Source organism: Pholis gunnellus (assembly GCF_910591455.1).
Source record: "Pholis gunnellus genome assembly, chromosome: 9".
NCBI classification, from domain to species: domain Eukaryota; kingdom Metazoa; phylum Chordata; class Actinopteri; order Perciformes; family Pholidae; genus Pholis; species Pholis gunnellus.
In genome coordinates, this window is record NC_136535.1 from 27213280 (window position 1) to 27230286 (window position 17007).

Here is a 17007-nt window from a genome sequence, read left to right on the forward strand (position 1 = left end):
ATGGTCACTTCCTGTTCACTGGTTGCAAAAAACAACATGGCAACGGCCATAATCCAAGATGGCGAACTCGAGGCCCATCTGCCACAAGAGGATGTTATGTGTACAACAGAACATTACCAAAGCTGTTATTACACAGAGCATTCACAAATAGTACAACTCTTTGAAGCTTCACCTTCAACCCCAAGCCTGCTGTTCAGGAGCTCCATCTTGATAAATCTGCCTTTTGTGGTCCCTGAAGTTTTGTTTTTCAAATTGCAAAGGAAGGCCCGAGCTTGTGCACAGACACAGAAACTTACATGGGACACTTCAGGGATTCAATGTTCCTTGAATGCTGAAAGCAGTGAAGCTACAGCTACGAAGGCTTCTGTTTGTTTCATGTCTTAATGTGAGGAAGGTTACAGTCTCCTCATCGCTCCACACACAGCTTATTTTTTCAGCTCTATTGGGAGAAACTCTTCTGAAAACATGGAGCGTTTCTAGTTCTCTGAGAAATAACCGACTCGCTGTGATGAATCAAATACCTTTCTTTCATGCAGCAAGGAGAGAAGACTATGAGGTGGTTGAGAACAGCTTGTCTGAGTTAAGGTCACTCTAGAATGATTTAGTTCTTTCTTCTCTGAGTCACATGCTTCATGTACGTCATCGTTTATTCTGTTATACAAACTCTATTTCACACATTTGGTCGGCGAAGGTTTGTGTTGCTGCTCTGAAGAGACTCAGCTCAAAGCTTCAGAGCTTCACTCATGACGTTTGGAATAACAGCAGGTTTCTTATCATAAATAACTACAGAAACATTGCATGTTATTCCATCTCTCAGTCTCTGTAACTGTCTCAGTCAAAAGGTTATTGAACAAAGAGAGATGTGATCATTTCACAACATGTTTTTGTCTTCATGAAGATTCTGCTTCAGTCCCTCTTTGTTGTCGTTCAGCCTTTCAAACTTTTCACTTGAGGTCAAAGAACTTTTGTCTCTCCCACTTAAAGACATTCAAAGCTTCATTTGAAAACCATTGGGTACGTCCCTGCTATAGCTCGTAACACACGTCTTATAGAGGCCTTCATTTATAACAACACAGCCGCGGGTCGGACAGCAACAGCTGATCTCAGACTCACACTCGTCTCAGAGTCGGTTTGGACCGAGACGTTTGTAGAAATCAAAGACAACTAGAAACTCTTCATGGATGCTTTAGAGAACTTTGGTGTCAAACTTCTTTGGGAGTTTTCTGTTGACATCATCGTTGGGTATCTGTCGTCTCGGCGGTCTGAGGGGAGGTCATTATCGGACCCCTGTGGACCAGTGGACCAGTGCTGAGGTCTCACTGGTTAACAGCTCTGACTAATTTGCTTCAGAGGGAATTAGTGGAAACTGTGGCTACTGTGAAGAAGCCTCAGAGACAAACATGTTGACAGGCTGAAGTGACCTTTCACCTGAGGAACTGAGTAACGTGATGTAAGTTTCCAAACAGCAGCAGCCTCTGTGGAGTTTAACTTCAGCTCAGAATGAGCTCAGCTTTACCAAAGTTTCTATTCTTCACTTTAGATGTTTGTTTGTTTTCAAAGACGGAAACAGGAGGCAGAAGGTTCACGGTTCAAACGACTGTCATGGAAAGTGACAAAACACTTTTACATTAAACACTCTGTGAACTTTTGTTATTTAATAATGATGACGGTGCATTATTCTGGTAGTGTTACATGAAATAATACAAGGCATGAAACAGTCATAAATCAAACTCTTCTAAAGTCAAATTGAAACACCAAAGAGAAAAAGATTGTATGTCTCCAAGCTGACAAGCATGTTTAAGGACCACTAGGTCCTCAAGGACATCTTGAGACATGTAAAGGACCACTAGGTCCTCCTCAAGGACATCTTGAGACAAGTAAAGGACCACTAGGTCCTCCTCAAGGACATCTTGAGACAAGTAAAGGACCACTAGGTCCTCCTCAAGGACATCTTGAGACATGTAAAGGACCACTAGGTCCTGCTCAAGGACATCTTGAGACATGTAAAGGACTACTTGTTCAGAGGGCTTTAAATCTTTACAGGTGACAACAAACCTAGAAGAGGAGGAGAGAGTTTGTGGTGGAAAAAAATCTTTTTAACCTCCCTGTGAGGTTACCTGAACCAGCCCTAACTATGAACCTGAACCAGCCCTAACTAGAAACCTGAACCAGCCCTAACTAGAAACCTGAACCAGCCCTAACTAGAAACCTGAACCAGCCCTAACTAGAAACCTGAGCCAGAACTAACTATAAACCTGAGCCAGAACTAACTATAAACCTGAACCAGAACTAACTATAAACCTGAGCCAGAACTAACTATAAACCTGAACCAGAACTAACTATAAACCTGAGCCAGCCCTAACTATAAACCTGAGCCAGAACTAACTATAAACCTGAGCCAGAACTAACTATAAACCTGAGCCAGAACTAACTATAAACCTGAGCCAGCCCTAACTATACACTTGAGCCAGTCCTAACTATAAACCTGAGCCAGAACTAACTATAAACCTGAGCCAGAACTAACTATAAACCTGAGCCAGCCCTAACTATAAACCTGAGCCAGCCCTAACTATAAACCTGAGCCAGAACTAACTATAAACCTGAGCCAGCCCTAACTATACACTTGAGCCAGCCCTAACTATAAACCTGAGCCAGAACTAACTATAAACCTGAGCCAGAACTAACTATAAACCTGAGCCAGAACTAACTATAAACCTGAGCCAGAACTAACTATAAACCTGAACCAGCCCTAACTATAAACCTGAGCCAGAACTAACTATAAACCTGAGCCAGCCCTAACTATAAACCTGAGCCAGCCCTAACTATAAACCTGAGCCAGAACTAACTATAAACCTGAGCCAGCCCTAACTATACACTTGAGCCAGCCCTAACTATAAACCTGAGCCAGAACTAACTATAAACCTGAGTCAGCCCTAACTATACACTTGAGCCAGCCCTAACTATAAACCTGAGCCAGAACTAACTATAAACCTGAGCCAGAACTAACTATAAACCTGAGCCAGAACTAACTATAAACCTGAGCCAGAACTAACTATAAACCTGAGCCAGCCCTAACTATACACTTGAGCCAGTGCTAACTATAAACCTGAGCCAGAACTAACTATAAACCTGAGCCAGAACTAACTATAAACCTGAGCCAGCCCTAACTATACACTTGAGCCAGCCCTAACTATAAACCTGAACCAGTCCTAACTATAAACCTGAACCAGCCCTAACTATACACTTGAGCCAGAACTAACTATAAACCTGAGCCAGAACTAACTATAAACCTGAGTCAGCCCTAACTATAAACCTGAGCCAGCCCTAACTATAAACATGAGCCAGCCCTAACTATAAACCTGAGCCAGAACTAACTATAAACCTGAGCCAGTCCTAACTATAAACCTGAGTCAGTGTCACAGTTTAGCTCCACGCCCTCCTCACTCTACTTGTCAGCTATTCCCTCCTCATCAGTCTAACTCCTCTACCTGTTCACTCACCTGTCTCTGATCACTAATCAAGCCACTATATAGACTCCTGCCTCTCAGACACACATTGCCAGATTGTTCTTCGCTCTTCAATGCCAGACTTTCCAGCACTCTATCACGAACTGAATTCCTGTTATCGACCCTCCCTGCCCCTGATCGACCCGTCTCGCCTGACTCCCGGTAAACCCACCAGCCTTCTGTTCCTGACTCTGATTTATTCTGCCCACTGTATCTGCTGCTCTGCCAAGGACTTTGTGTATCGTTCTGTACTTGCTAAGTTTATAATAAAGACAACGGTTGCTAGAATCCTGTGTGCTGCATTTGGGTCTGTATACAACCCGTTACGGCCCTAACTATTATCCAGAGTCCCAGTTCCAGCAGTCAGTTGCTTGCCCAGCATGAACGACTACCGTCCACAGGTGCTAACCTCTGTGCTCATTATGCACTTTGAGCAGCTGGTAGAGGACCACATCTGATCCTCGCTACCCAGATCCCAAGACCCTCATCGGTTTGCCTTCATTTCCAACACATGAACTGATGAAGTCATAACCATCTGGACTACAGGAAGGGGAACTAAGTGAGAATGCGTTTTTTTGATAACAGTCTCATCACCATCGTCTCCACCAGACTCCAGCTCACCCACATAGGACTTAACACTACTTCAGACTTCTTGACAGGCAGGGTACCGCCACATTCCCCTGCATCCTTTTAATATTGCACCAGTTTTATACTTGTACACAATCTTGTCTCTTACGTTGTGTATACATCGTATTTTTTATATTTAGGGCCCGAGCACTGACGTAGTCAGGGCGGAGGACCTATTGTTCTTCTGTTTATTATTATTGTTATTATCGTATGTGTTTCATCGCATAAAGGAGGTGCTTGGGATACTGGTAAGATTTTGAAAATTGGTACGTAAGGCAGTCGTGGCAAAAATTGCCGTCTGATTGGGGTGTCCAGCTGCGGGATGACAAATTGGCTCGAAAGCGCCCCCTATTGAGTAGCCCCAACATTGGGTTTCACCTAGCTGTATGAAATGTAGTATGTGTAAAAAATTCTCTTGGAATTATTTACTAAACCAAACAGGAAGTCGGACATTTTTGGACCTTTTCAAGGCTCCGTACTTTAACGAACTCCTTCTTGAGATTTAACCCGATTGACTTCAGATTCGGTCGGTCTGCTCTTGAGACCTTGGCAGTGAAAAGTTACTCAAAGATCAAAAAGTTATCGAACTATGTATCCGTGGCGTGGCGGCAAAATAACACTATTCACCAGTTCATGAAGCTTTTGATGTTTCGTTGAACGCCGTTGCCCTGGCGACGCAGTCTTCGTCGTGAAAAACGAAGTTAATTTTGAGAGGCTAAAAATGCTCGAAACATCAGCAAACTTGGCACACAGATTTAAAGCCCAAAATGTAGTTATACATTATGGTTCAAAGTGGCAACTCTGCTCGATAGCGCCCCCTACTAAATTTCTACGAAGCCGCCCTCGCAGTACGTTTCACATAGATTTACAAAATTTGGTAGGCACATGTATTTGGACTTAAAAAAAAGTCTCTTGGAGCCATGCTCTAAACCCAAGCGGAAGTCAGCCATTTTGAATTTTGCATGAATTTCTAGTGTCATTTTTGCAAATTCCAGGTGCTGTACTTTAACGAACTCCTTAATTTAACGAATTAATGAGATTAACTTAGAATTTTGTCAGAACAATCTAAAGATCTTTGTGATGAAAAGTTACACAAAGTTTGTTGTTTTATGAAAAGCGAAGGTGTTTTTGAGGATTGAAAAATGCTCAAAACATAATCAAACTTGTCAAACACATTTGAAATCCTGAATGTTTATCTGATGTGATTTTAATGCCTCAGAGTGGCAAGTCGGCTCGATAGCGCCCCCTACAATATTTCGACGATGCAGCCCTCGCAGTACGTTTCACCTAGCTGTATAAAATTTGGTGAGCAGATGTATCACATGTAGACTTAAAAAAAAGTCTGAGGGCTCTATGCTCTAAACCCAAACAGAAGTCAGCCATTTTGAATTTTTTATTAATTTCTCGTGTTTTTTTTAGCAATTTCCAGATGCTGTACTTTAAAGAATTCCACCTTGGGAATTAATCAGATCAACTAAGAATTTCGGCAGAACAATCTCAAGACCTTTGTGATAAAAATGTACTAAAAGCTTGATGTTTCATCGAACGACATGGACGTGGTGTGGCAGCCATTTTACATTACATTCCATTACAGTCATTTAGCAGACGCTTTTATCCAAAGCGACTTACAATCAGTGTATTCAACATAGTATTCAAGAGAACTACTAGTCACCAGAAGTCATAAGAGCATCATCTTTAAACATCTTAGAGCATAAACCAGAGCAAACGTACAGAAACAAACACATACAATAAGTGCAACGAGCTAATACGAATACAGTAAGTGCTGAGAGTAAGGCTCAGGGTAGACCTTCATGAAGAGGTGAGTCTTCAGCCTGATGGAAGATGGGCAGCGACTCTGCTGTCCTGACGTCAGTGGGGAGTTCATTCCACCATCGTGGGGCCAGGACAGAGAACAGAGACCGGGTCCATCGGCCGCAGGGACCTCTGAGTGACGGGGAACCGATCGCCCCGAGGCAGCAGAGCCAAGTGGTCGGGGGTGTAGGGCTAGACCATGGCCTGGAGATAGGAAGGAGCTGTTCCTTTCACTGCCCTGTAGGCTAGCACCAGAGTCTGAACCTGTAGGCTAGCACCAGAGTCTGAACCTGTAGGCTAGCACCAGAGTCTGAACCTGTAGACTAGCACCAGAGTCTGAACCTGTAGACTAGCACCAGAGTCTGAACCTGTAGACTAGCACCAGAGTCTGAACCTGTAGACTAGCACCAGAGTCTGAACCTGTAGGCTAGCACCAGAGTCTGAACCTGGATGTGAGCTCTTACAGGGAGCCAGTGTAGAGCACGGAGAAGGGAGGTTGTGGGAGAACTTGGGGCGATTGAACATCAGGCGAGCTGCAGCTTTCTGGACGAGCTCCAGAGGTCTGATGGCCGACGCCGGGGCTCCGGAGAGTAGAGAGCTGCAGTAGACCAGGAGGGAGATGACCAGAGCCTGGATGAGGACCGGCATCACCACGGTATCGTCCACGGTGATGGACAGGTCTCGGTGACCTGGACATTGGCTCACCTTTTGGCTTAAACTTAATTCTTTCCACATTCTCCTGTTTCTCCTCGACTCTTCCAGCTTTGAGTCACTCAGCAGTGATTGTCAGAGCTACCTGCACAAACAAACAACCTGCATTTACTTTAACAGTGATGTTACTAACACTGAAGCGCGTTCACACACATTCACTTTTCTGTCGATTTTTACAGGCTGACAGTTATGATTGTATTCGGAGGTACATTCGAAGCTTAAGACCTGGCAAAATGACCCGGCTACGCCACTGGTCGACAGAGGAGATGTCGTTTAACTCGTGCACGCTGTGTATGATGGTCACAGAAATGCACGGCCGCATCAACCACAGTCCTGCCAGAACCCTCGACGTGCAGGAAGTTGCGAGGGCCCGATCAATGCTGCTCGCAGCTTCAATTCTTATTAATGTTGATCATTTGTTATTTATATTATGTCGAGCACAGTACCTGAGGGGGCAAAAAAGCGAGATATGTTTACTTCCTCCACCATCTTGAACTTTTCCTTTACATATCTCTTTTTAATGAACATCTTCTAAATACCAGTCACCAACCGATCATCAATCACAGAATCAGATGTTGTGACCTTTAATGATGACGTTGCTCTGCTGCTGCTATCTGACTTGAAATGTCTATAAGAAGACAGTTCCAGCTCAGTACAGAGGGACTCACAGTCAGTCCTTCACACCAGTTCATGAACTGTTTGTAGCTTCTTGCTCATGTTGACTGTAAATCAGAGAGTGGTGTTCAGTTTGAGATGTTTGTCACTAAAGAGTCCTCTCTGGTTGGTTGACAGTAAGTGGACTGTTTGTTGATGCTTTAACTAAACTCTGTCATACATGTCAACACGTTCACTAGTTGTACACTTACAACAAACAAAATGTGACATTAGTATTATACTTATTTGTGTTCCTTTGCAAAGTGATGAAGCATTTTAAAACCAAAGGATTCATCATGATGAACTCTACAAACGTTTCTTATTTCATACTTAGTGCCTACTTTGACACCGGGCTGTTTAAATACTTGTGTTTCATGATTGTTATGTCTTTATACGTGTTAATTGTTGGTTCCAACCTCCTGCTGGTTGTGGTGATCTGTATGAACAGGAGCTTACATGAACCTATGTACCTTTTTCTCTGCAGCCTGTTTGTAAATGAACTGGTTGGTAGTTCAGGCTTGTTTCCATTCCTTCTGGTTCAGATCCTCTCTGACATTCACACTGTTTCTGCTCCACTGTGTTTCCTGCAGAATTTCTTCCTATACTGTTATGGAGGTGTAGAATATTTAAACTTAGCCGCCATGTCTTATGACCGATATCTTGCTATTTGTTATCCTCTACAATATAACACACGTATGACATTTAACAGGATTACTGTTCTTTTTGCTGTAACATGGCTTTGCCCTTTCCTGCTGTGTGTTGTGATGACATCATTGAGTAGCTCTTTACAGCTGTGTGGGAACATTATTGACAAAGTCTACTGTGACAACTACTCTGTAGTCAAACTGGCCTGTTATGACACTTCAGTTAATAACGTCTATGGACTCGTTTCTACTTCACTCATAATCTTTTGTCCTCTGATTCTAATCTTCTACACTTACATGAAGATCCTCAGAGTGTGTTTCTCTGGTTCTAAACAGACCCGACAGAAAGCTGTCAGCACCTGCACACCTCACCTCGCTTCTCTGCTCAACTTCTCATGTGGAGCTTGCTTTGAAATATCACAGAGCAGGTTCAATATGAACAATCTACCCAATACTTTGAGAATTGTGTTATCATTGTACTGGCTTACATGCCAGCCGGTTTTCAACCCCTTACTGTACGGGCTCAATATGTCCAAAATCCGAATCATATGTAAAAGTCTTGTCTTTGCTAAAATGTAGGCCTCTTATGTCGGGGCGGCCCAGCAGATTTAAGGGTTTATCAGACATTGAGAATGCATTCGTGGTTGTTTAAGGTGTAAAGTATGACAATAGAAATGTAGCTGCAGGACTGCTGTGAACTCACAAGCTGCCCTCTGATTAGATATATTAGTATTTTATGAACATTTCAGATTAAGGCACATTTCCTGATCACACTGTTATGAAAAGCATTTCCACAAAGATGTATGAAAGAAAGTGATAACAAAACGAGAATACGAGTTTTTCATTGAAAGCAAAGCTTCTTTAAAGATGCAAATAAATGATATTCATGAGAGGCAACGATATTCTCTCAATCTGAAGAACAATAGAAACATAAAAGAGTATGTTTGAGAGTTGAAGACACCATACACATTTCATATGTAGTGTGTATCATGTCAAGGTTATTAGAGCGCCTTTTCAAAGTTAAACATCATAATTATACCTCGGAATTTAGTTTGCTATTAATCAGAAAAGCCCTAAAGTGATTGTCATGATGTATTCTTCTATGATTAAAGGCTTGAACTTAGTGTAGCTAGAGATCTCCTCTGCTGTCCTGAGAAGAACAAAATGTAGTTATTCAATTTATTTAGTATCGTCCAAAATCAAATACTCCTCAGAGGGCTTTACCATCTGTACACATGTGACATCCTCTGACCTTTGACCCTCACATCAGAACAGGAAGAACTCCCCAAAAACCCTTAAACGAGGAGAAAAGAGGAAGAAAGCTCAGAGAGCAACAGAGGAGGATCCTCTGTCAGGATGAAGTGATGTCATGTGTACAGAAACATAACAGAGTTACAACACATTCAATGCTTATGACCGAATGATTCATAGAATGAGAGGAGTGATTATAATAACGATGGAAACATTATGACTGCTACCAGTAACAGCAGCAGTAGTAGAATACTAATGGTATCAGTAATAGCAGTGCGACTACGACTAATGATGGTAGCAGCAGTGGGTCTCAGGCAGGACCACGGCAGGAGGGCCAGACCAGGGTCCAGATAAAACCACGATCCACAGAAACCTGTGAGGAGAGAAAACACGAAGAAGCGAAGTCAGTAATGAGCATTAATGATATTGGTCATAGAAATAGTAATGTGAGCCTGTGTATCGGCTGCTCTTGCTGTTAGTGTGTTCGATAGATTCATGGATCAGTTTGGGTTTTGTGTTCGGGCAGTCGGCTTGTTTCCTCTCTAGAGGATTCTGTGGAGGAATTCTGTGGAGGAGTTATTGGAGGAGTTATTGGAGGAATTATTGGAGGAGTTGTTGGAGGAGTTATTGGAGGAGTTATTGGAGGAGTTATTAGAGGAGTTATTGGAGGAGTTGTTGGAGGAGTTATTGGAGGAGTTATTGGAGGAGTTGTTGGAGGAGTTATTGGAGGAGTTGTTGGAGGAGTTATTAGAGGAGTTATTGGAGGAGTTGTTGGAGGAGTTATTGGAGGAGTTGTTGGAGGAGTTGTTGGAGGAGTTATTGGAGGAGTTATTGGAGGAGTTGTTGGAGGAGTTATTGGAGGAGTTGTTGGAGGAGTTATTGGAGGAGTTATTGGAGGAGTTATTGGAGGAGTTGTTGGAGGAGTTATTAGAGGAGTTATTGGAGGAGTTATTGGAGGAGTTATTGGAGGAGTTATTGGAGGAGTTGTTGGAGGAGTTATTGGAGGAGTTGTTGGAGGAGTTATTGGAGGAGTTATTGGAGGAGTTATTGGAGGAGTTGTTGGAGGAGTTATTGGAGGAGTTGTTGGAGGAGTTATTAGAGGAGTTATTGGAGGAGTTGTTGGAGGAGTTATTGGAGGAGTTGTTGGAGGAGTTGTTGGAGGAGTTATTGGAGGAGTTGTTGGAGGAGTTATTGGAGGAGTTATTGGAGGAGTTGTTGGAGGAGTTATTGGAGGAGTTGTTGGAGGAGTTATTAGAGGAGTTATTGGAGGAGTTGTTGGAGGAGTTATTGGAGGAGTTGTTGGAGGAGTTATTGGAGGAGTTATTGGAGGAGTTGTTGGAGGAGTTATTGGAGGAGTTGTTGGAGGAGTTATTGGAGGAGTTGTTGGAGGAGTTGTTGGAGGAGTTATTGGAGGAGTTATTGGAGGAATTCTGTGGAGGAGTTATTGGAGGAGTTATTGGAGGAGTTATTGGAGGAGTTATTGGAGGAGTTGTTGGAGGAGTTGTTGGAGGAATTCTGTGGAGGAGTTATTGGAGGAGTTATTGGAGGAGTTGTTGGAGGAATTCTGTGGAGGAGTTATTGGAGGAGTTATTGGAGGAGTTATTAGAGGAGTTGTTGGAGGAGTTGTTGGAGGAGTTATTGGAGGAGTTATTGGAGGAGTTATTGGAGGAGTTGTTGGAGGAATTCTGTGGAGGAGTTATTGGAGGAGTTATTGGAGGAGTTATTAGAGGAGTTGTTGGAGGAGTTGTTGGAGGAGTTATTGGAGGAGTTTTTGGAGGAGTTATTGGAGGAGTTATTGGAGGAGTTATTGGAGGAGTTATTAGAGGAGTTGTTGGAGCGCTGCTCGTTGGATTCAGGTCTGAGTTGGATGCTGTTGGTCTGAGGCTTGAAGTGTTTGCTGTTCCTTTTACTTTACTGAGGGAAACGGTCTTGTTCTAGAGGTTTCTGGGTAATTCTGGACTCTAATGAGAGCTCTGCACAGCCTGTTGTTACCTTGCAGGTGTTAAACCTGAGAACCTGAAGACTGCTGCTGCTCAGCAGCAGGTAACAATGGTTTATATGGTTAAAGGAGGATGTGGTGAACTGTAAGTTGTGTTTGTGCGTTGAAAGGCAAGTTGTTAGCTTGGCCTGTTAGCTTTGGGAACATGAGCGCTGCAGCTCATGCCTTGGTTGGTGTGAGCTGCGTTGTAGTCTGGTTGCCTCTTTGTGCGTCTGTGGACGACTTGGTTGGCTAATGAGCCTTTGTGTCAGAGGAAGCTTTTGGATGCTACTTCGGATTAGCGCTCATGGTAGTTCGGTTGTGTGCTTTCTGTTAGCTGGTAATTATGGAAATTCCAGTTCTGGGTGTTCACCACTCGTTCTTGCATCTCATTGCATGAACTGTTCCTCCCATGAAACCCTGCTTCTCATATCACTGTATCTCTCTGGCCTTCCTTCTCCGCTCTCACTCTTAGATGCTTCTCCACATGTTGGAGTTGCTGGGTTGCAGAGTGGAGTTTGATTGGTGGGTTGGGGGATGCACTATAACCGGTGGTATGAAATCTGTATGTAGTTTGCATTGAAGGTATTCCTGAGGGGGGTGTGACGACCCCTCCCTTACTTCCTTGCACTAGGGGTCTGTGTCCTGGTTGCTGTCTTTTAGGATGTTGATCGGCAGCTGATGAGCCACACCTGAGCCTAGTGTGGTGACCGCTATAAAGACTCACTGTCTGAACACGGGCTCGGCTGCTTATTGGTTTTGTTAGTTTAGTTTAGTGTGTGTTCTTTAAATACATTTGTATTTATTGCTTTTACACTTCTCTTGTCTCCCTTTATGTTGCAGCCTTTGAGCCGGATTGTATCACTAATAATAAAAATGGTAGTAGCAGAAGGTGTCAGCAGGGCCACGGCAGGAGGCAGGACCAGGGTTCAGATAAAACCACGATCCATGGAAACCTGTGAGGAGAGAAAGCACAAAGAGTCCGCGAAAGAAGCAAAGTTAGTAATGAGACATAAAGTCATACAGAAAGAGATGAAGAAGAGGAGAGAGGAGCTCAGTGTATCCTAGGAAGTCCTCTAGCAGTCTAGGCCTACAGCAGCTTATCTAGGGGCTGGTCCAAGGCAAACCTGATCCAGTCCTAACTATGAACCTGAACCAGCCCGAACTGAACTGTAAACCTCCAGTCCATAGTAGAGACCAATGGACCAGTGGTGGCCGTCAGGGCCTGCAAAGCCTTCTCTGCTGGCCTAAACAGAATCACACAGTTAGAGCTATTTTATAATTTAATAATGTTTCATAAATACACTACATGTATTATCATTTATAAAAGTATTGTCCCCATTATCTTATGTTCTCATTGCACAGCTACTGTGCTCCTCAGCTGCTCTGCTTCAGTGCAGCTTGTTTTAAGTAGAGCTTTGATCCAATCAGAGTTCACCTCTGTGTCTCTAGGTAGAAGAGAGGCCCCAGGCCTGCAGACTCACCAGTGAATCCATGTGCAGCTTAAGTGAATGGGGACGATGATGTTGATCGTCATAGTGTTCAACCAATCAGATCTTTAGTTTGACATGTTGGGCGTATTCTTTGACGTGTCAGAGCTGCTAGCTGGCCTACAGCTACGTCAGCATTACGTGCAGCTCAGTCTGCAGCAGCAGCTCTGCAGTGAGGTGCAGCGTGTGCTGTGATTGGTCAGTGGGCGAGCACGTGACTATTGTGAAACGAAACTTAAAGTAGCAGCAGAGGCTTAGTCGGAGTAGTGAGAGTTCAAATTGAAACATATGGAAGAAATTATTGTTTTTGGCATTTAGCTTGTTGTAGATTATTATTTTTTTACCGAGCTTTGTTTTTTAACACTCAATGTCTGAAGGAGGAGAAACAGATTAGTGAGTTGGGATTTAACCGTGAGATTAAACTCTGTCAACAAAGAAAGGAGGATGGAGTTTGTCTTCAAGTGATCAGCATCTGGTAAGTCAGCTGTGTTTGTGTTTCTCCATCTAATATCTGAACGGCCCTCGAGTGTGCAGCAGAATGCGTGTTGTTGCTGTTGTTTTTCCGTTAAGCTAGTTAGCCTAGCCTCCCGGAACACTTGTGGAGCATCAGCTGTTGTTGTTCCGGTTCAGAGGTCACACAGACCGCTGTCTCCTAGTGAGCGCAGGAAACATATTTCCAAATTCACTAGTATTATTCAAACGCTTTGTTCGGTTTGTAAGCCTCGTACCGAACGGTTTAATACGAATACGTAACGTTATATAGTTACAGCCCAAGAAACGAATAATAACCCTAGCTGTGAAAACGCACGGGCCGCCACTGCAATGGATACGTCTAACTACTGATGTCCACAGAGACCAATGGACACGTCTAACTACTGATGTCCACAGAGACCGATGGACACGTCTAACTACTGATGTCCACAGAGACCGATGGACACGTCTAACTACTGATGTCCATAGTAGAGACCGATGGACACGTCTAACTACTGATGTCCACAGAGACCGATGGACACGTCTAACTACTGATGTCCATAGTAGAGACCGATGGACACGTCTAACTACTGATGTCCACAGAGACCAATGGACACGTCTAACTACTGATGTCCACAGAGACCAATGGACACGTCTAACTACTGATGTCCATAGTAGAGACCGATGGACACGTCTAACTACTGATGTCCACAGAGACCGATGGACACGTCTAACTACTGATGTCCACAGAGACCAATGGACACGTCTAACTACTGATGTCCACAGAGACCAATGGACACGTCTAACTACTGATGTCCACAGAGACCGATGGTCACGTCTAACTACTGATGTCCACAGAGACCAATGGACACGTCTAACTACTGATGTGCACAGTAGAGACCGATGGACACGTCTAACTACTGATGTCCACAGAGACCAATGGACACGTCTAACTACTGATGTCCACAGAGACCGATGGACACGTCTAACTACTGATGTCCACAGAGACCGATGGACACGTCTAACTACTGATGTCCACAGAGACCAATGGACACGTCTAACTACTGATGTGCACAGTAGAGACCGATGGACACGTCTAACTACTGATGTTCACAGAGACCAATGGACACGTCTAACTACTGATGTGCACAGTAGAGACCGATGGACACGTCTAACTACTGATGTCCACAGAGACCAATGGACACGTCTAACTACTGATGTCCACAGAGACCAATGGACACGTCTAACTACTGATGTCCACAGAGACCGATGGTCACGTCTAACTACTGATGTCCACAGAGACCAATGGACACGTCTAACTACTGATGTGCACAGTAGAGACCGATGGACACGTCTAACTACTGATGTCCACAGAGACCAATGGACACGTCTAACTACTGATGTCCACAGTAGAGACCAATGGATACGTCTAACTACTGATGTCCATAGTAGAGACCAATGGACACGTCTAACTACTGATGTGCACAGTAGAGACCGATGGACACGTCTAACTACTGATGTCCACAGAGACCAATGGACACGTCTAACTACTGATGTGCACAGTAGAGACCGATGGACACGTCTAACTACTGATGTCCACAGAGACCAATGGACACGTCTAACTACTGATGTGCACAGTAGAGACCGATGGTCACGTCTAACTACTGATGTCCACAGAGACCAATGGACACGTCTAACTACTGATGTCCATAGTAGAGACCAATGGATACGTCTAACTACTGATGTCCATAGTAGAGACCAATGGACACGTCTAACTACTGATGTCCACAGTAGAGACCAATGGACACGTCTAACTACTGATGTCCACAGAGACCAATGGACACGTCTAACTACTGATGTCCACAGAGACCGATGCACATGCAGAGCATACGGGCCGTCCTTGATTATGTCATTTTCTGCCGCCGTTACATCAACCAGTTAGAGGTCGTCTGCAGGTCAAAGCTCTGTTCGTTGTCCTCGTTGTGGACATGAGGACGGCGAGGACTCGTCACATGAACTGTATCGTTTGACAGTAACGAGTGCCGGAGGAGCTCCTCAGCTTCATCAACTGTAACCAACACAAGGACAAAGCCCAGAGGAGCCTGTGGACAGTTGGACACTCTGGAGGCTCCATCAGCAGCCAATCAGCACTCACGCACTGCATCATGGGAGGCCGCTCTGCTGTCGCCATGGTCACTACGGGACACACAGCAGCGTTTGTGCTCACAGATCTAAAGAAGACTAAATGTGAAAATATAAACTTTATATTCCTGATGGATACGTGATATGAAATAATAAAGTAAATGTTGAAAGTGTCTCCGTCACATCGTCACCACAGGAAGATCCTGATCGGTCCTGTGATCATGTGATCATGTGATCATGTGATATCACGAGGTCCAGGAAGAGTTTTCCCCACAGACTCAGATCCACAAAAAGACATCTGTGACTCAGAGACATGTTTGTTTATATATATATATCTATAATTATTTCTAAAAGCAGTGAAATGCTCTAACAGCCGAGTTATTGTTCTTCCTGCGTTCATGAAGGAAGCGTCGCTTCAAACACTGAGTTCTCTTTCTACGTGTACATATGTATGTATCTATGTATCTATGTATATATATACATAGATACATACATATATACATATATATATATACATATATGTGTGTACATATATGTTTCATACACACTCCAGGAACAAAGATGAAAGGACAACCAGCTGGTCTCCACATCTGCACGTCACCATGAACGTACAAAATAAACTAAACGCTGTCGAGCTTTTTCAAGTCATTGATTCACAAAGACCTGGTCCCAGTGTCCCCCCTAAAGCCTTAGACCCTGAACCCTCAGGGACTGAACTGATGTCACCGGTTACATGTTTGAGTGTGAGGGCTTGAAATGGTGTAAATAACATATCACGTTATCATGACGTCTAGATATTTTAATAATAATAATAACAATACATTTTATTTAAATAGACGAGGTTTAAGGGACGGAGAATGTCTGAGGAGAGAGTTCTAGAGGGAGACCCTGTCCCCCCAGGTCTGGTGGACCGAGTGGGGACAGGGTACCCAGTAGGGGGGTCAGGGGGCTGGTGTCGGTGGATCTGAGGATGGGAACGTGTCGATACAGGAGGTCCGATTCAGGGTTATGAAGGACTTTGTATGTGAGGAGAACCAGAGGAGGTTCTGGTGGACTGGGGTGATGTGGTCTCTCCTCTTCCTGGAGTTCGTCAGAGTCTCTTGTGGTCACATGACTGTTGGTCTCAGATGGATCGATCATGACGTCATAGTTTCACTCTTTAGTGTTGAACTCTTTTGTGACGTCACTGAAACCTCTTCATCAGATTTTCAGTTTTTTCTGCGTTTTATTTTTCAATAAATTGAATCTCTCCGTGTTCTCGAAGGTTCATTTTATAGATTCAACAATAAATGAAGAAAGATTTTCAGCATTTTCTTTGTAAAATGTTTTTATTGAACAAACTGTATTTAAGTTTTTAACCCTCGTTTGACCTCAAACTGAGCAGAGTTCTGATCACATTTCATTATTCATGCTCTAGTTCTGATCTTTTCTTTCTTTTCTGACTCTTTTCATTTCATTTCCCGTTCTGATCATCAGTAAAATAAACTCAATAGAATCCCTTTACACCTTTACACCTTTAATTTGTGGTTTCTCTCTACACCTGATGCAGTTTAATTCAGAGTCAAACATTCAGACAGTTATGAAACAGAACAAAGCTGAAAACACACAAGAGCTTTGAATGTGAACATGACGCTCAGAACTACAACACACGATGCTCAGAACTACAACACACGACGCTCAGAACTACAACACGTCCACATGATGCACTGATGACAGCAGCA

At 43.6% G+C, this 17007-nt stretch overlaps 1 protein-coding gene across 1 annotated transcript; it reads left to right on the top strand.

The window, feature by feature from the left end:
- Positions 1-7606: 7606 nt before the first annotated feature.
- On the top strand, positions 7607-8533 carry LOC306701358 (olfactory receptor 4B13-like; the record flags this gene model as incomplete). Its single annotated transcript, XM_079166646.1, has 1 exon — positions 7607-8533. The coding sequence occupies one exon, from the start codon at positions 7607-7609 to the stop codon at positions 8531-8533; it is 927 nt and encodes a 308-aa protein (XP_079022772.1).
- Between the last annotated feature and the right edge of the window lie 8474 nt (positions 8534-17007).